This window comes from Onychostruthus taczanowskii, unplaced genomic scaffold (assembly GCF_017590055.1).
Source record: "Onychostruthus taczanowskii isolate IOZ18803 unplaced genomic scaffold, ASM1759005v1 scaffold36, whole genome shotgun sequence".
Lineage (NCBI taxonomy): Eukaryota > Metazoa > Chordata > Aves > Passeriformes > Passeridae > Onychostruthus > Onychostruthus taczanowskii.
This window is the reverse complement of record NW_024501015.1, coordinates 3,760,337-3,786,393: the sequence shown is the minus strand read 5'-3', so window position 1 is coordinate 3,786,393 and position 26,057 is coordinate 3,760,337. Positions and strand designations below refer to the sequence as shown.

Genomic DNA, 26,057 nt, shown 5'->3' with positions numbered 1-26,057 from the left:
ATGAAAGCCATGGCATGGATACTGAAAAAAAAAAAATTTTCGACAAAGTCAGAGCCATCAAAAGGCATGGGATGCTGGGAAGTGCACGGACATGGACCTAAGATTGGCCAATTGATCCCCATTGAAATCGCAAGATTTCGTTTCCCTTCCTGAAAGGAAATGAATTTTTCCTTGAAAGAAATCTGTCTGCTGGACCTGCTCCAGAAGCTCAATGCCTGTCTTGTACTGAGGAGCCCAGAACTGGATACAGCACTCCAGGTATGGCCTCTCTAGGCCTGAGCAGAGGGGATGCATCACCTCCCACTGTCAGTGGTTTTCCTGATGCACCCCAGGATTCTCTTGGCGTTCTTTGCTCCACAGGCACACTGCTGGCTCATCGACAGCTTGTTGTCCCCCCAGGGCCCCCAGGTTCTCCTCTGCAGAGCTGCTTTCTAGGAGGTTGGCTCCTAGCCCCTACTGGTGCATAGGTTTATTCCTCCCCAGGTGCAGAACCCTGCATTTGCCACTGTTGAATTTTATATGGTTCTTCTCTGCCCAACTCTTCAACCTATCAAAGTCCCTTTGAAAGGCCGCACAATGCTCCGACATATCAGCCACTCCTCCCAGTTTGTATCGTGAGCCATGATGGGGGAGTACAGGGGAGCTGGGCCGGAGCCGCGGTGAGGGCTGAGGTGGGCAGTGCGCGGAGGACTTCCCGCCTTGGCCGGCGGGCGGAGCAATCCGCCTTTGGGCTGTGCCGCTGGAGCGGGCGGGAAGCGCGGCTGCCCGGTCCCTGCGCTCCTCGGGCTGGGCGCGGGGCTCTCGCCGCCGCTCGGAGGAAGAGGAGTGGCCGCGGCCCCCGGTCGGGCTGAGCGGCAGCGGAGCCGCCGCCCCGGGCTGCGCCGCACAAACTTTGTGCCGGGCGGCGGGGCCGTGTGGCGGAGCGGCGCTGCCCCGGCACCTCCCCGTCGCGGAGCCGAGGGGGGAGCGGCCCCTGAGCGCGGCGGGCGGGCACGGGCGACAGCCGGAGTAGGAGGAGGAAACGCTGTCAGCGGGGCGGGCCGTCTACGCCCGCCGGGCATCCTTCAGCACCACCGGGCTGCGCTTCGCCCGCTGCCTGCCCCAGGTACTGTCGCGCACCCAGCCGGCTCGGCGGGCAAACTTGGTGAGGGGGCGGGAGGGGTTTGTTGCTGGGCAGGGTCTGCGCGCCGGAGCGGGGAAAGCCACTCCGGGGCTCCGACTCGTCGTGGTCCTCTGGCTCTCGAAGTTCGGAGCGGGGCGCGGGCTGGCCGGCGTGCCCGGGTTCGGAGCGGCTGCTGGAGCCCGGCGCGGGAGGGCACTGCCTCCCGCCCGCTCCCCGGCCGGGTTCCGGGTTGTGCTGCTGCTCCAGCGGCTCCGCTCGCTGCGGTCCTGCCGAGGGTCTGGAGCGGAGCCCGCCGGGCGGGCGGCGGGGCTGGCGGGCGGTGCCGTCCTGTCAGCCCGTGGATACGGAGACAGCCGGGCTCCGCCGGGCTGCCTGCCGCCGGGGCGGACCGGAGGCGGCATCGCCGGCAAGCACTTCCAGCCAGTGGGATGGTTATTTGCGTCCAGCCCCCGCCGCGGTGAGGCAGAGCGGGAGAGGAGGGAGCTCTGAGGGGAGCCGGGTGAGCGCCCGCCTGCCGCCCAGCCCGGCGCCGCTCCTCACATGCCGGGCACCTGGAGGCGGCGGTGCCGTGCCATCGTGTGGCGGGCTGGGGTCTGGGATTTTACAGTCGCTGTTTTCCAATTTTACTGCCTTTTCAAGTTCTTGATGTTGTTTCAGTACGGTTTTCTTACAATATAAAGAGGCAGTATGACCGCGGTTCAGCATTTTTATGTCTGAGTGTGAAATACATCTCTCTTCTCTCTGGTTTGTCTGAATTCTTGTCGAAACAGCCTCTTCTTACAGCTTGTGTATTTCTGGAAAAGGGGAATTTAGTTGAATGGACTTTACAGTTCTTCTTTGATACTTTCGGCTTAGTCAAATAATTAATGGGAGACATTTGTTCTCCATTACGCCTGAGCGTGCTTCCCTCCAGAGCGCTCCCAGCTCGGACCAGAGATCGAACTGAGCCAGAGGCTGCTGTGTGGCAGGACAGGAGCGGTGCTGGAGTCTTGGTGGGGGTGGCTGTTGTGCTAAAGAGGATGCTGTATTTAAAATAATAAAAATATAACTGTACCTGAAAGAATGTTCTATAATGTTTTCAGCCAAAGTTTGGAAGCTGTGGTCTGATTTTATACTGCTTCAATTTTTATTCCCTTTAAAAAAATTTATTTATTTATTTTGTAGGAGAATAACCTTATCAAGATGTAGCTGGCCTCTAGCTTACAAGGGGAGATCTTTTTATACATCTGCTTTTACGTTTTATTTTTAATAAATCCAATCCATTTCAGATCTTGGTATTGAATAACAAGTTAGTAGCAATAACCCTTTTTTCACAATGCTAGTGGTCACATATGTGTATTTAATTTCTGTTTTTTCTAGGGAAAAAGAAAATTCTCAGAATGAAGGGTTATTTTAGGAATCTAGCTTAACCTCAAGTAAGTTACATTAGACAAGGGGCTTTCCACCTCTTGAATGTTGGCATTCCCCAGTCTGAGAATGAAGCATGAAATGAGTATATACAGCTGTGATTAAATACCCTAAGGGAGTACTGAGCTGTGGTACTGGGAAACACAAATACCATATTGGGTATAATGAACTGGCCTCAGACTCTGTGGTGGAAAAGCTGGGGTCACAGACTTGTGAAGAATAAAAATCAAAGTTGATGAAGTCTCTATTTGAAGTAAGTAAAAAATATTCACATAACTACTATTCCATCCCTAAGTTCATGTGAGATCCCAGAGCTTGGGATCACACCTTGCACTAGTGATCTACTTTACTTTTTGCCTTCATCAGGTGGCTGGGGTTCTACTCCAAGGCAAACTAGCAAAAGGCAGTAAACATAGGACTGTCAATTCTGTAGTTTTGTGTTTTACCATGGTTTTACTCACTGTCATTAAGCAGCTGTGCATACATTGCAATATGCATCTGTTTCTCATGCCTGTTCTCTGTGGGTTCCAAGTGGTGTGAGGTTAACTTTAAAAGAAAGTTGGATTCATATCTAACATTCCTGTGCATACTTTTGTTAGGTTAACTCAATCTTTATTTTTTAATCTGCTGTGATTTCTCTTTATGTTCTTGATAATAGTACTCTTTCTTAGCATCCTGGTAGTCTCCTGTCGTCGCATGGAGGCAACTTGCTTGAACATTTGCGCATGGTATTTTGGCATAAATTTTACCTGTGGATTGTTCAGTGACATTAACACTTTGTCATCTTGACCAGAAATACACTGCCTAAAAGTATTTTGTAGAAAGGTGTAGTATTATCTGCATCTTTTGCTTTACTGAAAGATGACGTCGTGGTATCACCAAGTACTAAATATTTTGGATGAATGATACAGGGTGATGTGGGTGGCGTGGGAAGCAGGTGTCTCCCACCAACCTGCTGTTCCTCACATTGCTCCCCACCACTAGCACAACGCTTGCCTTAGTCCTCCACCACTTCTCTCTGATCCTGCTTGCTCCTCTTCCTCCCACCCTGTTGCTCACGTGCCCACACACACCCACACTACCCAGCTCTGTTTCCCTAGAGGAGTTTAAGCATGGCTGGTGGCAGGGAGCCCACAGAGGTGGCCTGGTGACTTGCAGGGACAGCACAGGGCCAAGTAAGCGTGTTATGCAGGGCAGCAGAGTTGAGCCCAAACTGGTGATGTGAACGCTGCAATGAGAACAATAGCACCTAATAAGAGTTTGTTGAAATCATGTTATCATGCTGGCATGTTATTTGACATGCTGCATGCTAGTGCTGTGCTTTCTTTGTAACTTGTGTTTACAAGACCCGTCAGGGTAGTCTGTTCTAACTTTATTGAATCCATATCATAGTTATCCGTGTATTACTTTGCTTTCTTCCTGAAGCTTAGAAACTCTGGAAGCTAGCAATTGTCTTAATTGGCCAATTTATGTTTTTCTCTGTTTTTTTTGTGTAGTCAGTACATTTTCTTGTCTCCCTGGGAGACAGTACCAAATCTGATGAAATAGTTTGGTTTTTAATTCTAGCAACTGGGGCTGCAATTCATCATGACAGGTCTTCCAGAGTTCTTGGTATGAATCCAGATTAGTCCTGATTTGTGTTCTGCTTCTGTTGAGTTGTGGTATCTTTGGCTTCTCCAGCTTGTCTTGGCTTCTGGCACGTTTCATTTTATGCTGGTGTTTCTTGATCCGAGACCGTTCCTCTGCTGAACTTTGTTCCTGTCTCTTAAGCTCTCTGCTTATTCTACATTTCCTTCTTTCTTAGGTAATTCATCTCACTGTGTCTGGAAACCTTCTTATGAATTCTCATGTCACTCCTTGAGTTCAAGTTCCGCAGATACTCATATTGTAGTTTAAACATGTTCCACACCTCCCCTGTACATCCTCAGGTTGCTCATTCCTGTTCATTTTACTAATGAATTCCTTAGTTTTTGAGATTTGCTTTTTGAAATTGAAAACCTTAATTGCAGATTTACTTGGACTGACTGCTCTGCAGTTTAATTTAAATCAAATCAATCATAAAGGATAAATCTAGGATTATTCTTTCACCAACCTTTCTATAAGCTGAGATTTAGTTATCAGCCTCAAGTCTAAAATCCTGACAGCACTGGTCAAATTCATAAGTATGTGGTGAAAAAAAATTGGTCAGCTGTAACATCTGACAATAGATGGGACTGATTTATGGTAATTGTTCCTTGTATCTATAAGTTTTTCAAAATGTTTCAAATTGTTTGGTAAACATCAATTACTTAAGCAGAGATCCCTCCATACAAATAAAAATTATTACATTATTTATTGAATATATGCTTACATATCATCCTGCATGGTAATACTATTGAAAAAAAAAAAGACTAAGTGGGTGTCTCTTAGTAAGACTTTCCCTGTTAGGTGGTGTAATCTCACAAAAAAACCCTGTGCAGTGGTAAGGAAACCTCTGCAGGGTGGGAAAAAGGAGGAGAAGTCAGGAGCATGGCTCTTTTCTGGGAACTGACAAAGGATCATCCTGGTATCCTGTTCTGCTTTCTTTGTTTACCTGTACACCCAGTTTGCCAGGTCTGGTGTTTTTAATTCTCTGCTTCGGTTATGCTTATGTTTTTTTTTTTTTTTTTTTTTGCCTTGTTATTCTCTGCTTCATTGCTGTAACTGTGCTAGGAAAGGGACTCGACTATAATTTGCAAGCACTCTCAGGGTTTGTTTGGAGCTGAGTGGGGGACTAAACACTGGTGTTTCATAGACTGAGAAGGATGCAAAAATTAAGTGACCACATACCAGCAAGTGAACTGAGCATGAAGTGCTTATTATTTTGAAAATGGAAAGGTCAGGATTGCAGGAGTGAGGGTTTAAGAAAATAAGCATGTCTCATTACTGCACAACAAATGTGAAGTCCTGCAATTATTTGTAAATGCCTTCCAGCATCCCTGTGAGGTACCTAAGTATTACCCATGGAAGGAAGAATGAAGATGAAAGGTCTGAACCAAAATCAAGAGAGAAAACCTGTTAATACATTGCAGTTATCTTGTTTTCCAGCTGCTGCATTCATCAATAAGAATATATTCTATATTTTGTGACAAGAACATTAGCAGTAACCTAGGATATGTATTTTTAAAAATAAATAAATTGATTATAAAGCTTGCAAAATACGTTCACTAGTTCTGGCCCATAAATGCTTTAAATATGTTAATGTGAGCAAGCTTGCTCTCACTAATTTTGCTTAAAAACAAGCTGACAAGCATTAATTTTCCATACAGCATGTTTTCCTTGGATGCCATTTTAAGTACCAAAATTACCTTGTTCCTATTTCAACTGGTAGTGTATTTCACTTACACATTTGCTAGAATATTCAGTCTAATACTGTGTACTTAGCAGTTGACTCTAAGTATTTAAAATTATTGTTTTGGAATTATATTCAGATCATCCCTCTAAGTAGTCATTGACATTATGCATTGATTAGTTGAAATAAACTATTTAGCCAATATGTACTTAGTTGATAAGCATTCCTTAAATTACTTATTCTGGTAATCTATTCAAGCTTCCATTAGCCATGTGGTTCTGTTACATTTCAGTGTAATTTTCATTATTATTCCTTGGAGATAAATTGTTAGGGAGTTTCATGAAAGGATGGATCAATAAATCAGAAAATTAGCCTAATTTATTCCCCAGTATACCCCCCAAAAGAAAATCAGATAGAAGGCAAGGGTTTTTTGTTTTTCTTTTCCTCCTTTTCTTTGTGCTCTTTTCCTTCTGAAAAGGAATCCTGGGGGCTGAATCACTGTTAACAAGAAAATAAGTTGTTAGCTACATGGTATTATTTTATCTTTTTTCATTGCTAATTCGGAACGTGTTGTATTTCATCTATTTTGAACACACACTAGCAACCCAAGAAAGCGAATTCGAGCTGCAAGAGGGTATTATAGCAAAGCTGAGGTTCAGAGATCATCAGCTGAGAACTTGACACTTCTCTGTAAAAGAGCTGTAAAAATTCCTATGATACACTCAAGATACATTCATTGTCATGGATCACAGAGGTGATTAAAAGTGGAAATACTGCTGGCTTTTTTTTTTTTCTCTTGGTGACTACAATTTGTTGTAATTTTTTGGTGGGTTTTTTTTTTCATGGCAAAGGATGGTACTGGTTTCAATAAAACTTGTATTGAGAAGGAGGATTCAGGGGCAGGTCATTTCATATGCTGGGATGGATTTCTGTCCTTTGCCTCCAGATGCTCCCCAGAGCTCCTCTGCTCCTAAAATACACAATGCAGGACAGTACTGGGGAGGAGGAGGTGGCAGCAAGAGCTTTATTCTGCAGCTTGTGAGTTGGGCGTTTGTTTGGGATGTACGAATCCTGGGTTAAATTTTGCATTCAGTTTGCACAAGCAAGCTGCTCCTTTCCTAACCAGTGATAGCCTCTGCTGGCCTTCACAAGAGAAAGTAAGGAATTAATTGACTAGGTTTTGTTGTTCTGCAGCTCAGCATACCTTCTATTCTTGATGCTTTGTGCAGTTAAAGTGAAGATGCAGGCTAAAAAACCCCAATCTTTTGTGAGATTTGGGTTTCAGTTCTAATTTTATTATCATGTAGCTGAACACATGAACAGTTTGAGATCAAAAAGATCATAGAGCACATGTAAGATTAATTTGCAAACTAAGTGAGATTGTAGACAGAATTAGTTTTTCTGGCACGTGTAGTTGTAAAAGCTCATCGCTAAATCATAATTTTAGGGGTTAATGTTCTTCATTAAATGTTACTTTTCTAAGTTTTTTTCTTAAGTATAGAACTTCTGAGCTGATAATTAATTTCTACATTAATGAATAAGAAAATGTTTGTCTTAGAACCTACTACAGTGCAAAAAGGATTTGAAAGTTTGGCAGTGTCTTTGAAGGATTGTTTTTCAATTTGCTAAAAAGTGAATATTAGTGATAATATTTTGGTTTAATATGGATAAAAGTGGAATTCACATGCAGGTATAGAAAGCCAGGATAAATCTATGTAGTACAATAACCTTAAGCATGTCTTATAGCAAATTAATACACTTCGTGAAAATGTGCATTGAAGTGAGTTTAGATTACTTTGATTGCATCAGTGATGAACATTTCTTACAGCACTCTTTGATAACTGAAGTGTAGAAAATTAAGAAGGTGAATAATGTCCTGTTGATGAGTAGATTTGTAAATGAAAAGCAAGGAGATACTTTCAGATGATGGTGGGAAGACTGAACAGTGCTAACTTTGCTGTGAATGAAAGGAAGAAGGTAATAACTGATGTTAAAAGCCTTTGAAAAGTTATAAAGCAAGCTGTCCCAGAAGGACATTTGTGGGATAATTTTGAGCAGAATTTGGTGATTGAGTGATGACTTGTCATACACACCATCAGTATATTTGAGAAAACTTTTAAGAATTCCTACCTCTGTGGAATTATTTCCATACTTAGACTCCTCTGTTAAAATAGGAACTTTATTTTTTAAGATTTGTTTTCTACTGCTGTAGCACTTGTATTCTAATTACTGTGGAAGGATTGTGATGTTGTGAAACATAATTTTTGTCCCGATCCCTCATTTTTTTCAAGTGAAAGGATCTTTTTTCATCATTGTTTTCCATATGCCTGCTTTAAGTAACACTACTGCCTATACTTAGCGAAATGTGAGGAAGCCTTTATCCTCAAAAATACTGTTTGAAGTTTTAGCTAAACAGCACAAAGGTGAAAATCAGTCTTCTAGTAAGACTGACTCAGGGAATTAATAACAAAAAAACCCATGTTTTCAGTCCATTCCCAAGTGGGCAGGTAGCTCATGCTGAATGACTTGTGGGTAGTCTCTGTTCGCAGAGGTTATTCTCACATTGGGTAGTGAGGGTGGAGGAGTTTTTCTCCAAAGGGCTGAAAAAATGTTTGCTGGGAGAAGCACAGGAGAGTGTCTGTGGCTGCTGCTGGAAGTGCAAGCTTTTATTTTTTAGCACTTTCACCCCAGTTTGGGAAAGAATGCAAAACACTCTGCGATGTGAAATGCAGAGTCCCCAAGGCCTCCTTCTGCAGCCATCACTGTCTAAGAGTCCTGTGGATTTCAGACTATTTGTTCAACTAAAGGTTGCAGGCACAGTAGTGGAATGACCTCTGAAATGGAATTTTTTTCCTTACAAAATACTGTGTACTTATGATGTGTAAGAATTACTGGGCAATCGCTGAAAGAAGAAATTTGGTACACTTGCTACCAATTACTGCTATCTTAATTCATCCTTAGCACAGGTGTGCTGCTAGATGTGTTCCATTATAGCTCATGGAAAAATACCTAGTGTCTTGTTAGGCTCATTAATATGCAACACATGCTTATGTATTAAAAAATAACATTTTCGACTGAAGTAAATAATACTGCACAGGCAAAAGAAGAAACTGCTGTAGATATGAAAGAATAATCTTTTAATGGTAATAGTTGTTGTTACAAAAAGAAAAAATAAAAAAGAGAAAAAAAAAGAGAAGTATCACTTTGGGAACATGGAAAGATCATGAGGATTTTTAACCTTACATTCCAAATTTAAAAAAAAAATTGAGTCTGCAAATCTCAATTTCATTGATAAAAATTGTTAAAGTAACTTTTACCTTTCTTTCAAAATAATCTGGGAAGGTTGTTTTCTGCTGGATGAAATATTGAAAAATATTATAATTTTTGTCTTTCTTTCAAAATAATCTGGGAAGGTTGTTTTCTGCTGGATGAATCCACCAAATATTGAAACTTCAGGAATACAAATATCACATCATCCTTTTTTCTCAATGCTAGAAGTCTTTATAGCAAATGGGTTTTCTGCTTCCAGGTTCTATGTGATCAAATATTTAATGTGTAATGTTTTTCAAGTTCAGTGTGTTGTTCAGTCCTATTTTGATCTACTTATTAGGGACTTTGCAGGAGGATGTAGGTGTGCATTTATGGACTTTGCACATGATAAGAAGGTGGGTGGTATTGCTGAGCCCAGAAAAGCTTCCAGCTCTTTCTTCCAGGGGTGCTGGAGAAAGGGGTGAGGCTATTACTGAGTAGTAGAAGCACAAAGGAATAGAGAAAAGTTATGAGAGATGAGCTGGAAACTTCTCAGTTAGTTGTGTTGGATAAAAATAAGGAGAAGCAGGTTCTTTGTCTGCTAGGAAGTTGACAGTAAACTGTGAATGTGATGATTCAGCTGTGAATGATGATTTTAGGTGCAGTAGGTGTATTATTTGCACTAGAGACAGGGAAGCATGAATGTTATTTTCATAAGCCTTGTTAAGATCTCATTTTGAGCATATGGCCACCTGTGTTCATGTAGAGAAATGAGAACAGTGATGCAAATGAGAGTGAGTGGGGTGATGAAGGGACCACAGATCCTGTCTAGGAAATAGCAGAAAAGGGCTTGAATGCATTTATCATAGCAAAATACAGCAAGGGATTTGGGAACTATTAATAAGAACGATTTTGCAAGCAAGTATGAGGAAGGAACAAAATTTATAAAAGTTAAACCACAGTATAAATAAAAATGTAGGTAATTTTCTGCAAGTAGTTTCCAAATACATTGGGGCTGTGTAGCTGCCTAACTTTCTAAGCTCTTGGGGGTGGAGCTGTGGCATAAGCTCTTTGGAGATGGTGTACCTGAGCAAGGTTTTCATTCTCTGCTTTAGGTTTATAAACTGTCAAGGTAAAGGCAGCTCTGATCTGTGACTGAACTTTCCCAGGTGCTCACTGCTGTGTGTCAGAGCTTGCAGGGAGGCTGTGACACTGACCTTGGTGCTCCTTGAAGTGTGTTTACACTGAATGGATCCCATGCCTTTGAGCATCTGGGGTAGCCTGTGGGAGCCACTCTTTGTTACTGGGTGTTTATTCTGCATTTCTCTCCCTGTTTTCAGAGCATGACTTTATCTGTGTAGGCGGTGGCAGGATGTTGAGTGGGTTGTGATGAAAAACCTCAGGTGCCTACCTGGTGTATCTTCATACTTTTGGTTTTTGTACTTCACGCTGGTTGAAATAATTTGCCTGAGCCCCACCAGTGTTGTTGAGAGGAATTAGAGGGTTTGGATCACCTGAATATTTTCAGCAAGTAATTCTTCCATTCTTTCATACTCAGATGAGCTATAATGTGCAGCATATTGAGAAACATTTAATGTGCAGCAGGAATGGTTATCAGGAATAATCTTTTAAAACGTTGTGGGCTGGCAGCTTATTAAAGAGAACTAGATTTATCTAATGCAGTTCTGTGGCCAGGTGCCTCTTCTGTTTTGAAGATAGATTTGTAAAGTGCCATTATTTCCTAAAAAAATGAGGTGGGAGCAAGTGATGTTGTTCTGCAGGTAGTTCGCTGTAGAGAGAACTTGCTTTTTCCATTAAATTACAAGGCTAGATATTAATTTGAATATTACAGAGATCTGTGTAAAAGTTAATATTAGGTGCTCTCTTAGTAACTGCATATATAGAAATTGTTACTAGGTTGACAACCTTAATATTAGCAAGTTATTTTTCATTTTCAGCTACTTTTTATAATGGAATGTGTGTCTTTCAGAGTGTACCATTGAATACATTTGAAAGTTGCAAAATACATACATTAAACTGTCAATTTTCCAATAAAATAATAGTATGCCTGAGGGTGGATGTGAGTAGTATATACTTCTATCTGAGCATTTATTTAATTATACGATTTTATGTAGTTTGTAGGTAGCTTGTATTTAAAAATTAAAAATCACCCTAATGTACTCTAGTGTGGGGCATGAAACCAGAAAGAAAAAACTCAAAGTTAATCATGTTTATGCATTTTCCCTTTTCCCTATCTCTTTGTATCAGGAGCTGCTGAAATGGGTTGTGGATTGAACAAATTAGAGAAGCATGATGAAAAACGACCTGGTAATATCTATTCAACTTTGAAGAGGCCCCAGGTAGAAACCAAGATAGATGTTTGCTATGAATATCGATTCTTGGACTTCACGACACTAAACGATAGTAAGTACATAATATTTTTCTTTAGATTTTTTTTCTATGAAAGTAAGGGTATTGACTAGTCTATAGTGTTTTTTGAATAGTAGTTAAGTTCTTAGAACATCTTCAGTTTCTTTAAGTAAATGCCTTATCTTCAGTCAAAATGCTTCCATGCAGAGATCTTGGTGAGAATTTTGTGTTAATTTTTAGCCTTACAGCTAGTTACAGGTTATCAGATTTTAGGTTCTTCTACCCTTCCCCTATTATTTGTTTTGTTTTCTTTGATTTTTTTTTTTTGTTTGTATTTTCACTCTGATGCGGACATTTGTTTCCTTAATTTGCATTTTATCCAGTTTTCATATGGTAAAGCAATTCAGGTCTGCAGGGTTATATAATTTATTGCTCATTTTCCTTGCTCCCCTCGTGCCCTCTGGGCTCTGTGAGAGGTATTTTGAGAGGCTGAAGTTAGTGTCTTCAGTTTTGGTAGCTTGCCATAAATAACTCTTATGTGGTTATAGATACTTACAGGTGCACCCATGTAGGTGGAAACAGGATAGTGGGAGACACTAAAGACCTAAATCATCAAAGGGGTGAAGATTGAGTCTCATGCAATTTTTACCTTGGTTTTTTTTTTTTTTTATTCAGTCTGAAATAGTCTTGTTTTAATTCTCGTGACAATCCATAGATATTCCGGTTTTTTCCTTGCTGATTGACGTCAGGCATCTCTGCCAGTATTGCTCACACCATTGCCTCTGCCCTCTTTCACTTCAGAATTAGCCTGTTCTACAAGCAATTACTCCTCACACCATTTGGAAATCTGAAGCTTGAGCAGAAGGCTGGGACCTGCTTCTTGCTATATATAAAACAACACAGTACCAAAATCTGCTAGAGCTGGCTGGCAGGATGCCAGGTGGAGCCTCTGTGCCCTGCAGTGTGCTGCAACTTCTCTTGTTTTGCAAGTCAGGTCAAAGGAGAAGCTGGAGCCGTGTGTCTCTCATGGTGTGAGACAAAGAGCTGCTGGTGTGTCGCTTGATGAGACACCTCGTGCAGCTCAGCATGTCAGCCCAGAGTAGTGGGAATTGGTTGGGTCTTAAAACCTGCTGGAAGCAAACTTAAGTTTGAAAAAGGTGGAGGTTTAGCACAGGTGATTGGATAGGACTGTGCTCTTGTAAGCAGTTGTGAGAGTTGAGAAATTTTGTCTTTGCAGACTTTGAGTGCCTGTCTTCTGTACTTGTGTTCTCTTATGTTTTTTGATACACTAATTGGGATGCACTGCTGTTATTGAGAACACCAAGCAAATGGTAGAGGAATTTTTTTCATGTTTATGTATTTGCAGTTGTTTCGACATTTATGTGTTTTTATTTCAAAGTGAACTGTTTATGTCCTTTGATAGTTTGACAGCTTTTACTGAGATGTATTGCAAGTTGTGTCATTAGTGAAAATGAATTAATATTGAGGACACACTTCTCTGGGCTTTTCTGGAATGTTCATCACTGTTCTGTCTGAGTGTCTCTCAAGCTTTACCATGTGCATTCTGTTCTCTCATGAAGTCTCATCTTTGACATTCTGTGGAGGAAGAATCAGTACTTGTGTTAGCAATGTGGCTTGCCTCAGACACAGAGGATGTCTGGTAAAAAGAAAAAAGTTAAACCCAGGCTTTCTAAGTCTGATTAAATGCATAGGTTTGTTATAAAGCATATTTGTGTAAATTTTTCTTACTCATCATAGATTGTTACAATACAATTTCAGGAGGCATGGCTTTAAGGAGACTGTTAGTAGAAGCACTTCTATCAGATTCTTGGGCTTGCCAAATAGCATAAGCTCTCCAGCTCTGCTGAGTTCTGCTTTGGCATGTTGTATCCCCATCACTCCAGTCTCTGAAGATGTCAGCAGATAGGCAGATGTGGGGGGGATGGAGCTGTTGTTCCTGCTCTTTTTCCTTAGTTATCACATATGACTGTGTGCTCAGGGATTGGCAGTTCCCTTCCTGTCTAGTTGTGGCTGTGTGAAGGCTTGTGTTGCTCTATGTAGTGTTATGACATTCCAGGCTTTTTAAAGCATGGCTGGTTCACTTGTGTTTTTGCTGAGAAATAACCTCTGCAGAAAAACACAGTTAACAATGAGTGTTTCACCTATATCTCTGTGGATTTGGAGGCTTCTAAGAGTGAAATGCTCCTAGAGGTGTTAAAAACCATTTGGATTATGAAGTCTGTCTTCTGTGTATCTACTTCAGCCCTTCCAGTGTGTATGTATATCATGACATCATTTTTTCCACAGGTTTTCTCCTTCATTGGGTTTTTAGAATAAGCCATGTTAAATTATGAGTGGCTACGGAGTATTTTATTGTATTCTTATGCTGGGCCTTATTTACAAGGCTAGTGAGCCTGGTAGTGCAGACAGGTACTCTGTAGCTTTTCTATAGCAATGATTGCTCTGACAACTATATCTTTCACAAGTCTTTCATCTTCATGGTGAGAAGGATGTGATTATCTCCATGTTGCAGGTAGGAGCTAATTCACAGGTTACTGCCCTGCCAGAAGTTTTCCAAGTTGTTAACATTTCTTCCTGTGTTCCAAAAGCAGCTCCTGTTGACTTGAGACATAAAGGTGGATGCTGGTCATATTTGCAGTTTAGAACTGCATATATTTGAAAATTTGATACCCAGATAATCACAGAGAGATCAGTTCCAGAATGTGGCATATGTTTAAAGTGCACTTTGGCTGGCTGCTTTTTTTTTTTTTTTTGTAAATTTTTGCAGCTGTATGTGGGTAAATCCTGCTCCCCTCCCTTGCCTCCTATCAGCTCTGTGAATTGATTTAACTCATCTGTCTGGCAGATTATGCACTTTCTTTGTTTGGTTATCTTCTGCCGTATCTGTGTCTTGTGGAAGAGTCTGAAGAATGCTGGAGTTGATTGAAGTGAAGGGAGCATATTGTCAGGGAGAGAAATAGAACCTTCTTTAAATCAACTCACACTATTATGAACTCACAGAATCACTGAGTGAGGTTGGAAGGAACAACACTGGGTCATCTGGTCCAACTTCCCTGCTCAAGCAGGGTCATCCCAGAGCACATGGCACAGGATTGAGTCCAGATGGTTTTTGAATATCTGCAGTGAGGGAGACTCCACAACCTCTCTGAGCAACCTACTCCAGTGTGTGATCACTTGCACAGTAAAGAAGTTGTTCCTCATATTCAGTCGGAACTTCATGTGCATCCACTTCTGTCCATTGCCTCTTGTCCTAGTTGTTGGCATCAGAAAGAAGAGCCTGGCTCCATCCTCTTCACACTCACCCTTTAGATATTTGATACACATTAATGAGGTCCCCTCTCAGTTGCCTCTTCTTGAGGCTGAACAGGCCCAGCTCCCTCAGCCTTTTGTTGAAAGAAAGATTCCCCAGAGCTTTGACCAACTTAGTAGGTGTCTGCTGGATCTGCTCCAGAAGCTCCATGTTTGTCTTGTACTGAGGAGCCCAGAACTGGACACAGCACTCCAGATGTGGCCTTCCCAGGGCTGAGCAGAGGGGCAGCATCACCTCCCTTGACCTTCTGGCAATGCTCATTCCCTTAGCATTGCTCTCTTGAAAACAGGGATAAAATGCTGTCCTGATGATCATTTTTCTGGAAAGTTAGGTAGAAACTTAACTTTGTTTGTTGGCTGTCTTTGGTTACTGTTTACCTTCTGACATACACAACTAAAAGAATACAAGAAAATATGCTCGTTTATTAAATTTTTTAAATTGTTTTTTTAACTTTTGCCTTGCTTGGCACTGATGCAGATGTGCATCAGTATGTCCAGTGGAAAACAATGTTTGATCACTTACTTGAGTGCTGTGTAAATAATGCATAGATGCAAAAGACAGAATTAAGGTTGCAGGTGTAAGCTTCATTTTTGTTTCCCAGTGTTAGAAATTGATTTACTTGAAAGTGAAGTGTTAAGGAAAGCAGGCTATGAAGAACACATCAGTTTCCATTGTGTGCCACAGCACTGATAGTCTGCATGGTTCTCCAGAATGAAAGTGGCTGGATGTGCCACTGTCCTTTACTTTTTGAAAAAAAACCATGTAAATTGTGATCAGCAGAGGATTGTCTAGAGTAGATTGGCACTTGAGGAGTAAGGGGCACTTTGCTAAGACTTTTCAGGCTTGAGGTAGGCATGCTTGTTTTGAGCTGTTGGCTTTATAAACCTGCTTTTGAGCCTGATCTTTCTTGTTTCTGGTTTAGGTGGCCTCTTCCAAGAAATCCTAGTCTGTCTTCCGTGTTGTCCTTGACAGTGTCATTCTGTGTTCCATTCTATAGTCGTATGTGTTGTCCAACGCTTATGGGCTGCTTTTCTCCCTCAGGTGAAACCACATCAGTTTTCACCTAAAGTAAATTGATAAAATCATCACACATTTTTACTTCTGAAGAAGATGTTACTATATTTGTGAATTGGGTGGGTGGCTCATTGCCAGTTCATCAGAATGTTGGAAGACATGCAGAGGAAGTTGTCTTCTCACTGCCTTAGAGACAATACTAAAGTTAAGTTGCAATGACTGAATTTTATAACAATAAAAAAACCAAGGAAAATAAAAGAACTACAGCAAACCTTTTGCCACAAAGCTGGGAGAGACAAATTAGGGTCTACTCTATAATACTTCAGGCCTTTACTAAAAAAAAAACCCTAAAACAACAAAAGATTGTATCACCTGCCCAAAAGTCAAAAATTCTTTCTATTTTGCATCCTTTGCCTTATTAAAAAAAATGGGATGAAGAATGATCATCTTATACCTCTGGTATCTCCAAGTTTTATTGGAAATAAGAGGCAAATGGTGAGCAAATCTCAGGAGGATATGTGCTGGCAGATGGAATAGTCTTAAGCAACCATGTTTTCAACAGTGCCTCTGTGGGGTAAGCTAGTTTGTTTTGTTTTGGTATTTTGTTGGAAAGAGAAATATTTCAATAATCTGCATTCCTTCCTTGCTCTTATCTGATCTACTTATTTTGGAAAACTGTATTTGCTTTGACAGATTATACAGAAACTAAGCTAACTTATTCATCCTTTCTTTTCTTTCACCTCTTCAGTTATGATGACCTTCTGAGAAAAATCAGGAATCTGATAGTAATTTCACTGTTCATTTCTCAGAACAGTATGGAATTTTTTGGTGTTTAGGGGAATTTTCTTACTGACTTGATTGGATTTTTTTTTTCTGTTTTGCTTTACATTCCTGTAGTAATTCATTGGCCTGATGAGTTACGATAGGTTTTGGCCTTGAATAAAGTTGGCATGAAGCATATGCTAGCCATGTGATGAGAATGGAATGGGGTATAAATTTTTTTTTTAATGGGGAAAGGCTATGCTCTGAACAAGCCATTTGTGCTGTAAAACCACTAAAATCCAGATGTTTTGATGGAATGAAAAATAGCAATACTTCACATGTCCCAAAGAAGTTTTAAAGTTATGAGTGAGTACATGAACATGTGGTTTTTATCCTGATTGTCAAGAATTTGTATATTTAGTAAAAAAAATCCAAAAACAAAACCAGAAGAGCAACATGAAGAAAATTATTTAAAAGTAAGGTTATTAATTACATTCTAACATTCCCACCATATTTTTTGCTTGAATGTTGTAAGTGTTGTAGTCTAAGGACGTGTATATTACTAGGAGAGTACTCCTAGTTTAATAAATTTACTACATACATGAAGCCTTCTTATTTGAGGCATGTTGGGGTGTGTGTATATATATCTGTATGTATGTGTGTGTATATATATAAAATTTGAAAGTGTATATATCTTTCAAGTTCTGACAAGCATATGGATACTTTACCATCATATTTTAGACACAGTTATACTGCTTAAAAACCACCTACTACACTGTTATTAAAACTGCTGTGGCTGGGCTTTTGATTTTTATTGATTTTTGTTCTAATACAAGACACAAATAATGTGTCAGTGGACCTTTGCAGAGGGCATTATTATATTAGAATCAATAGTTAAGAATATATCCATACTGAAATCTTTTATTTGAGATTAAATTTCAGTTTTGATTTAAATTAATAGAAGCCCCCTCAGTTTTCTCCTTGGAGAAGGAAAGAAGTCTGATTCAGAAATTGAAGTGTCATGCACTGGAAATTGTGCAAATAGAGGACAGAGAAGCATTTTTCCTGTGAAAAGGGTATGCATTTTTTGTCAGGAAATTCTTTTTGCTGTAGAACATAGTACTTGTTGATTTCAATGCGTACCTTCTCTTCCTATCAGTAATATTTACATTAAGCAGCTATTTGTGCCTGACTTCTGCTTTCTGTTTCACTTCACCATTCACCCGGGGAAAAAAAAAGCTAAAACCCAAATGTAAAAAATAAAAAACTCCAAGCAAGTGGCTGTGTGACTGAAAAAAGAACAAAACCTGCAACTCTGCATTTGCAGGTGTGATTTGATTTAGGACTAGTAAAAGCAAATATTTCCCCACTGGCAAAGTTATTTAATTATGTTTTCATTTCTGTAAGCAGAAGAACATAAATTAAATTAGCATTTGAGTTTTGTATTTCAAGTTGACCAGGTCTGTTACCACCATTTAGTCCTCAGGAGTGATGAAATAAAATTAGCACGGCAAAATATTGTTAGGTTATTTATGAGATGTGATAACTTGAACCAGACTGGGTATAGATTGCCTGTAACTGACTAAAACAATGCTTCAGAGCAGATTAATGTCTAGCAGGTTCAGAGCAGAAAGATGATGAGCAGGAGAAGCCAATGAATTACTTCTTTGTAGCCCAGATTCTGCTAATGCTTCCCCTTTCTTAAAGCTTTGTCCGTGTGCATATCTCATTCAACTTAGTTTGATTATATGTATGTTATCTAAAGAACCAGCATAAGGGTTTTGCTTTCTGTTAAAGCAAATATGAAGAAATGAAATTTTTTGGCTTGGTTTTCTGTTTCAAGCGGATTCCAGTCTGTGGCAATACAGAATCACAGAATATTCGGAGTTGGAGGGGACCCCCAGGGATCATTGAGTCCAACTCTTTAAATGAATGGCCCATGCAGGGATCAAATCCACAGCTTTGGCTTGCTCCAGCCAGCTGAGATAATTTCCAGTAACCCTTCAGGACTTGCCACTTTTAAGTTACAGCAAAATGAAATGTTCCTGCTGTAGCAGTTTAAAAAAGTCACTTGTGTGTCTTGGGAAACTTGCAATTTGACATAAAAGGAGCATTCCATATGTTGGGAGTTTAATAAATGCCATAAATTACATCATAAGTGTAATTGCTGGAAAGAGTCATTAGATTTGAACTTTACTGTTTTTTAAATAAGGATGCACAACTGTGAGATGTATTTTAGTTTCTAAGTGGAATCTCTGCTTTCCATAATTATTGGTTGTATCTAGATCCTTGTTGTGATAGACTGCATGCACTCACTTTTTCTTCTAACACACACACACACACACACACACACACACACACAATATATATATATATATATATATATATATATAGATGTATATGTTCTGTATCTGTACATCAGTGAGGTGTGCAATACACAGACACATATATATCATTGAGAGGGGTAATTCCTGGGGATATGAGCTTTCAATCACTTAAGTTTGGCTTTTATTTCTACACTTAATTATACCACAATAGAAAGTGCAAAGAGCTTTAGCTGAAGTCCTGTGATGAGTGTGACAGAACTGGGAATAAGTCCTGGGTAGTCCATTGTGCTGGTGGCTAGATCGTGACCTCCAAAGCAAGAAGCTGGTCAATAGTGTGAATTAACTATTCTAGCCCAAATGTTAAGAGCTACATACCTGCAGAAAAGCTGTACCATTCACATAATTTCAAATATGAAAAAGCCTAAAGTTCGCTGGCATTTCTTGTCCCTTCAAGATCCATCTGTACTGTGACACTGCTATTTGGTGTTGGAATAATACATTATAGACTAGATGAAACCTTAGAAACAATATGGTAGGTATGTTAGAACATCTCAAATATGTTAAAGAGTATAAGTATGATGTGTTTTGGAACTCTGTTTTCAACTTGTGCTTGGAAACAGTTTTGGTTTAGATGCTTTTATGGAATCCTAAGTACATCTAGTGATGTCATAGCCACGCTTTCTGTGTGGACTCTGCTTGTGTATTTGACACTGGGTGTGTGCAAAACAGAAATGGACTAGGGAGGAAAGGAACATCTGCAGGATGTTCTATTTATACATGTTTCACTTTGTCAAAAAATGGGTGCCACAGTAGTCATGTGGGTACTAACTTTCTAGTCTGCACCCATTCTCAGAATGAAGATTGGGTTCCTGTAATACTCCATTCTTACCATGGCAGTCATTAATTTTATCTGCTGTGTGAGCTCAAGGTTCTTCTTAATGTAGTTAGTGAGTTCTTCCAAGAGATACATTCCATTCATCACATTTACATGAATGCTGTAATTCACTCACATCATGGAAAAGTACAGATTCTGTCTAAAAAGTTTTCAACCTCTAAGAAACTTTTTCTTTCCCTCAGCAACTCAGGAACTGCACGTGATCTTTCTGAGTGGCTGTGTCTTTTCTTTGGCCTCTGGCTTTGTACATTTTTCCAATCTTCATGTGGTTTTCATCCTCCTGATGCTGTTCAGGAGCCAAGGAGCCAGATTTGGCAGTCTTCAAGGCTGGCAGACAGGCATTTCTGACGGAATGGTGAAATTATTAAAGCCACAGGTTTTTTTTTTTAATGTTTTCTCAGAAGCAAAACTTGCCCTGGGTTTAACTGGAGCAGGAGATCACACAGTAACTTCAAAATTGTAACTTGAAATAGTAAAAGTCTCATGGTTTTATTGTGAGAGAGAAGTGATTAGGAGTCATCGCTGTGGTAATCTGCTGAATCTTTTTAGAACTTGTTGCTACAAATTCCTTGACATCATCCAGATAAAAGATAACATACAAAATCTGTGCAGCATCGTAATGGAGTTCTTAACATATTTACAAAACAAATTATTGTTGTTTGGCTAAGATCTCCTGCAAACAGAAGTTTAGAATTGGTTCATCCTGAGTGGAGTATAGCCCCTTTGAGAAAAAAGGAACTTTTGGTGTCAACTGCTCTTGACCTTGAGATAGTGAAAGCACCAAATAGATGTACATTGGTTGTGCAGGATTTTAAAAAATGTTTGCATTTATATTCCTCATGTTCCAATGTGAAGAATAAAAAGTCTCTGTAGCGATGGAAATGGTGTCAACGTTCGGCTGTTTCACATAGCCTATAACAGTCGTGGTGGGTCATGTCCAAGGGTCCACGCAGCAGAGGATGGGCTGGTGTCAGGCTGTGCATTGTCCTAAGCCAGTAGTGTGGGGCAAGAGGAGCAGACAGCCAGGTTGGGGCAGTTGCTTCTGGGGAGTTTACACTCCCCATTAAATGTGCTTGAGGGTTTTACTCTGGAGAAGTCACGTGTTCTGCTGTACACTGGACATCCCACTGCATGTGTTTCAGAGCAGCCTGCAGGAAAGGTATCTGCAAAATGCTCCTATCTGGCTGGTGAGCCCTTCTGGGGCTACTCCAGGACATGCTGTTTTGTCCCAGCATCTGTCTCATGCTTATGGCTGTACTTGTCATTGCTCTCTTCAAGTGACACTTATAAAGAGATTTCACATTCAGAAGTGTGTCTGATTTCTGTTCTACATCTATTCTGGGTTTTTTTTCTGTTCCTGCATTTTCATACATGTTACCAATGCAGCTACTACCTGACAACTTCTCTTGACTTCTTTTTGCCACTGGTGGCTGTGGCAGCTGCTCTGTGGGCACACTCCAGATGGGCTGACTGCCTCCTGCTTCCTCCCTACTGTTGTCTGAGATTGAAGACATGGGCTCTGTTTTACCTTTCGAGTTTTTCCTCTTCTGTGTGCCATGCCCTACACCCACTGTGGAACGTACCACGGGAGTGGGACACACAGTTGGACTGGTAGAACTAAGTGCTTGCCTCTCCACACTGAGGATGGTGTGGTGGGTCAGAATTTGCTGTTGTACAATCTACTGCTGTGACTTCGCCATCCTTGGATGAAATTTTGGGAGTCCAAACCTGTGTTCACAGGTGTGGAGTCCCATGCTTGCAGTACCTGTTGTTCAGTGGCTAGGCAGTTTTGGGAGCGGGGGGCAGCTTTGCAGTGTCATCCTGCAAACGCTGTTGCAAGCACTGCTCTTGCAGAGAGGCTCAGCAGAGCTCAGTGTCTAGAAGCGAGGGGATCCAGTCTTTTCCTGGCGGCATTTGGCTGTTTATCCCTTTTATATAGGCATAGCTACTTTGTCTCTTGCCTGACTCTCGATGCCTGTTTTGACTTTTTCACCCTGTTAGCAGATGCCTTTGGCTGCTGAGTGGCCCTCAGGAATCATTACAGACTTCGGACTGAGTTTTTTGTTAAGGAGAAACATGGCTGAAAAGTAGCAGGAGCAGCTATGTGGGAAAAGGGAGGGGTAAGAGTGAAACTTGTGCCCGTCTCTTATGAAACGTGATAAAGGAGGGAGAACTGACAAAAGGAACGGTGATAAAGTCTGTCCTTCTGCTCCCCTGGCTTGTATAGAGGAGATAAAGGAGAAGGAAGGGGAGTAGTACATTCTGATCAAGTCCTGCAGTATGGAGATCATCTCCCCCCTATTCTCAACAAGCGAACATGTATTTCTCCCTGGGAAGCATCTGTTCCTTCCCTGCTTTTCTTTCAGCTTACAGAGGAAATGGCCTGCCAGTCCTGTTCCTAGGCTTTTGGCTGAAGCATCCCGTTCAGAGGACCGTGCCCTGTCAGCTGCTTGATAGGCTGTCAACACTCAGCTGACATGTCAGCTCATATGAAGCTCCAAAAGGTCTTCATAGCCAGAATCCTTCAATCCTAGAAACTGCCTCCACATACTTTCCCACCAAAAAAAAAAAAAAACCAACCAAAAAAAACCCAAACCAACTAAACAAAAAAAACCCCAAAAAACCCCAAAAGAGCCTCGGCAATCAAGATATCTGTCAGCTTTGTGATGAGCTATAACATCCCTAGCCCAGGCTCCCTGCCATAGCATTCCTGCTGCTGTGCCCCAGACATCACAGACATTTTAGGCTTCTCCACTGCAGAAGTGGAGTGGAAGACACAGCTGCAGCTAAACAGCAGTGGGGCAGAAAAAGAGTTCAAGTATAATATTGGCTAACTTTATTGTCAGACAAGATGAACACTGCCCAAAGTTACAAGTAAAGTGGTAAGAAAAACATGGAGGGAAAGTGGGATCTGGAACTCCAGGAGCAGGGACAAAGACAAGGAAAAAGGGTGATGGGGTGCTGATATGACCTACACCAGAAACATTCCCCCAAGGACCAGCATGACCAGAGAATTAACTGGAAAAAAATTTAGCTCAGCTTTGGTGCCTAGTGTTGCACCTCCAGTCATGGAGAGAACGTGAGAGGTATACACTCTGCCTGTGGGCTGCATGTTGGAATGGGAGGAATGGAAGCAAATCTTCCAACATCCTTACATGGAATAGCAACAATTCATTAGCATTGAACTGTTGAGATGGCGAATAAAAGCAAATCTTCCAACACACTTCCACTGGTACGAAATGAGGCCTCCATGCTCTGGCTGTCTCTGCAGTGGGTCACACACAGAGCTGAGAAGAACTCCAGGAGCCGGACCATGTTGGTGCTGCTGTTCCTGTAAGGGGGTATGGGACAAGTTGGCTTTTCCTGAGTGCAGCAGGAAAGGGCACTGACTGCCCTGAGGCCTCTGCCACCTATGTCTTCCAGAGAGGTAGAGCCACCCTGGCTTGGACCAATTGTGGGTCATGGACATGAAGACCCCCAAACATTGTGTGTAATGCCATTGCTCTGTTCTCCTGTGTTTGGACAGGGAAGGGATTTCACAGCAGCACCTCGCTGTGTCTGGAAGCCTAAGAGGGAGGTGTTAGCCTGACACTTACTATGCCCTGCTCACTTGATGTGAGCACTCATGCGTGGTGGAAAGAGGAGAAGAGGTCTTCAGAAAGGAGTGGGCATCAGGAGAAAATAGAGAAGATGAAATAGGGAAAGAATATCAAAGGACAAGAGTAGCTAAACAAAAACTAAAATAATTTGAGGGGTCATGAGTGACTGTTGAAATAGAGGTGGACAGATAGCATTTGACATGTCTAGCAGGAAGAGAATGGCCTTGCATGAGTTTTCAGTATTTTGGGAGCTTTCCAGTGCCAGAGGGATGCCTTTTTGTTGTGTTGTATCAATGAAGCCCGGCAGGGACTGCGGCTGTCACTCTGACAAGATTTGCTATCAAGTTCTGCTTAAATAAAACCTATCATATCATGCATGGGCAGGCACATGGTCTTTTACTGAAGAAGACAACTTACATTTCTGGATTCTGATCCCTTTGGGTCTTTCATGACAACTTCTTTATTTTTTCTTCCTTTGAATCTGAGTGACATGAAAAACGTCCTCTGAGTGTGTTAGGCTTATTTCATTATTGAACAGGCGAAAGCTTACTTTAAACCTTAAAATGCTGTCATTTCTAGAAAAGATCAACATTCAATTTAAATTTTGTTTAGAGAATAACCTAAGAATATTTACATAGTTTTAATCTATCATAGAAACTGCACAATTTCTCACTTTCTTTGCCCTGTTCTGTAAATACGTAGAATTGTTGCTTTAGCAACAAGCATAACTGTGACTGCAATTTTAATTAAGGTTGTGAATATTGCACTCAGCAAAATAACGTAGTTTACAAACCTTAATTATTGTCTCAATCTTAACTGTTCTTCAGGTTAGTGTTCTTACAGCATTTTCATAGGTTTTGTGTTTGAATGCCTCACCTGCATTTTTTTACCTTGACTTGGAATGTAGAGAGGCATTGATCCTGTGCCCGTGGAGGTGCTTTATCTGCTTCAGGCCTTTTTTACTGCTTTGTTTTTCAGTGGCTGTGTGTGTGTGCACAGGTGACAGATAGCCTAGTAATTCTGTAGAAGATGTAAATATAGTGCCAAGCACACATCTCACATTGGGCCTGGTATAATACTCCTTTTTGCCACAGGTGTCAGTTTAGTGCTGCATTCCAGGTGCTTTCTGGTTCATGGCTAGTTTGCAGCAGTGTCAGAACTCTTCAGTGTAGTCACTTGGTGAAATACCATTTGATCATTACTGTCTTGCAGCCATAACATATTACAAAGCTGATAAAGATTGATCCAGGCCTCCAGATTGTGGCCTTCTCTTTAAGCAATGAGGCAGCCTGAAAATATGTTCATTGCTTCTGCAGAGGACAAGAACTTATTAGCATTTGCCAAACACTGTGCTAGTCTTGCTTCCAGTTCCCCAGCTAGCTCCTTTGGAACTCGTTTAGCTATCTTGGCAAAACCCTGGCACATGTTGCATATTTTTTTTTGTCCTGTGTTTTAAACAGTCTCAGTGACTTGGTTTTATCTTATTGCAGTCATACAACTGTGTAATTTCCTGGACTTAAGAGAAGTGATACAACTACTACATGAAATTGCAGCCTGCTTTCTGTGATACAACTTGCACACCCAGCAGACTCTTGGTTTATGTACAGTCATGGTTTTGAAAATGACTTGATACTTGTGACACGGTATACTCTGTGATAATCTTAGGAAAAGCAGGGGAGTTTCTGATATATGAAGTGGCAGGTGAGAAGTTTCATCTGAGTCTGATGCTTGCTCAGCAGCTGCTGTAGGGAACTGGTGCGGCTCTTCCTGGTACGTGGTAAGCCATGGACTGTGATAAGGTCTTGTACAGGAACTGCAAGTTTAAGGCTTCCCAGCCAACTGGTTTTTGCAAAACCTGCTCATTTCATATAAATGAAGCTCTCTTCAGTTGAATTGTACAGAACTCGCAGCTTCTGTCTCCCCTCAAATAATCATCCTCTCAACTTGAGACTTGCAGTGATTAGCTACAGATTCTTCTTGAAAGAAACAGTCCTTTCAAGGGGAAGAGAATCTCATTAAGCCTTTGCTGTGAGCTGCAGCTCTTGATCAGCACACGAAAGACAAGCTTGACAGTCATCAGGTGAGTTAAGAACTGCAAAAATATTATCTGCCTCTGTTAAACAGTCATCAGTTGAAAGAGTTCATCTTAGTCTGAGAATACAGAGGCTTTTGTGTACGATGTGGCACATAAAAAATTAAAGACATCAAGGATGTGAGAAGTCCTAAACATGCCACGCGTTTCCAAGTGAATTGATAAAAGGCCTTAAATCTGAAAGAGAATGAGGTATGAGGTTTACAAATAAACAGGTGGAATTTTTGAGAAAGTTACAGATAAGCCAGGACATGGTTACTAGTGAAGTATAAATAAACAGCAGTCTAATGTTGTAGTTCCTCATTTGTTAAGCCCTCTGTGGTGTTCTACTATTTGAACAATTGTTTCCTGAATTTCTTAATAACAACTGGTAAAACAATTGACAAATAGTCCAAAATTGCATGGGTTAATTCACAAGCAGTTATTGTACAGATTACTAGTAAGCAAAAAAAAATTAGCATCTCCTTCTATCTCAAACACAAAACAAAAGAACAAAAAGAGAGTGACAGAATAAATGGTCTTTTGTTTAGTTACTGTTTCATAAAGTTTGGAACTGTGTCAGAATTGCTTTTTTTTGT

General features: G+C 40.9%; 1 protein-coding gene across 1 annotated transcript in view; it reads left to right on the top strand.

Annotated features, from left to right (window-relative positions):
• The first annotated feature begins 853 nt into the window (after positions 1–853).
• Positions 854–26,057, top strand: part of RFTN1 (raftlin, lipid raft linker 1) — a 96,513-nt gene continuing 71,309 nt past the window's right edge. The window contains exons 1-2 of the mRNA XM_041411489.1: positions 854–1,105; positions 11,358–11,513. Coding sequence (XP_041267423.1) covers positions 11,369–11,513 — 145 coding nt within the window. The 5' untranslated portion in view covers positions 854–1,105; positions 11,358–11,368. The remainder of the gene's footprint in view (positions 1,106–11,357; positions 11,514–26,057) is intronic.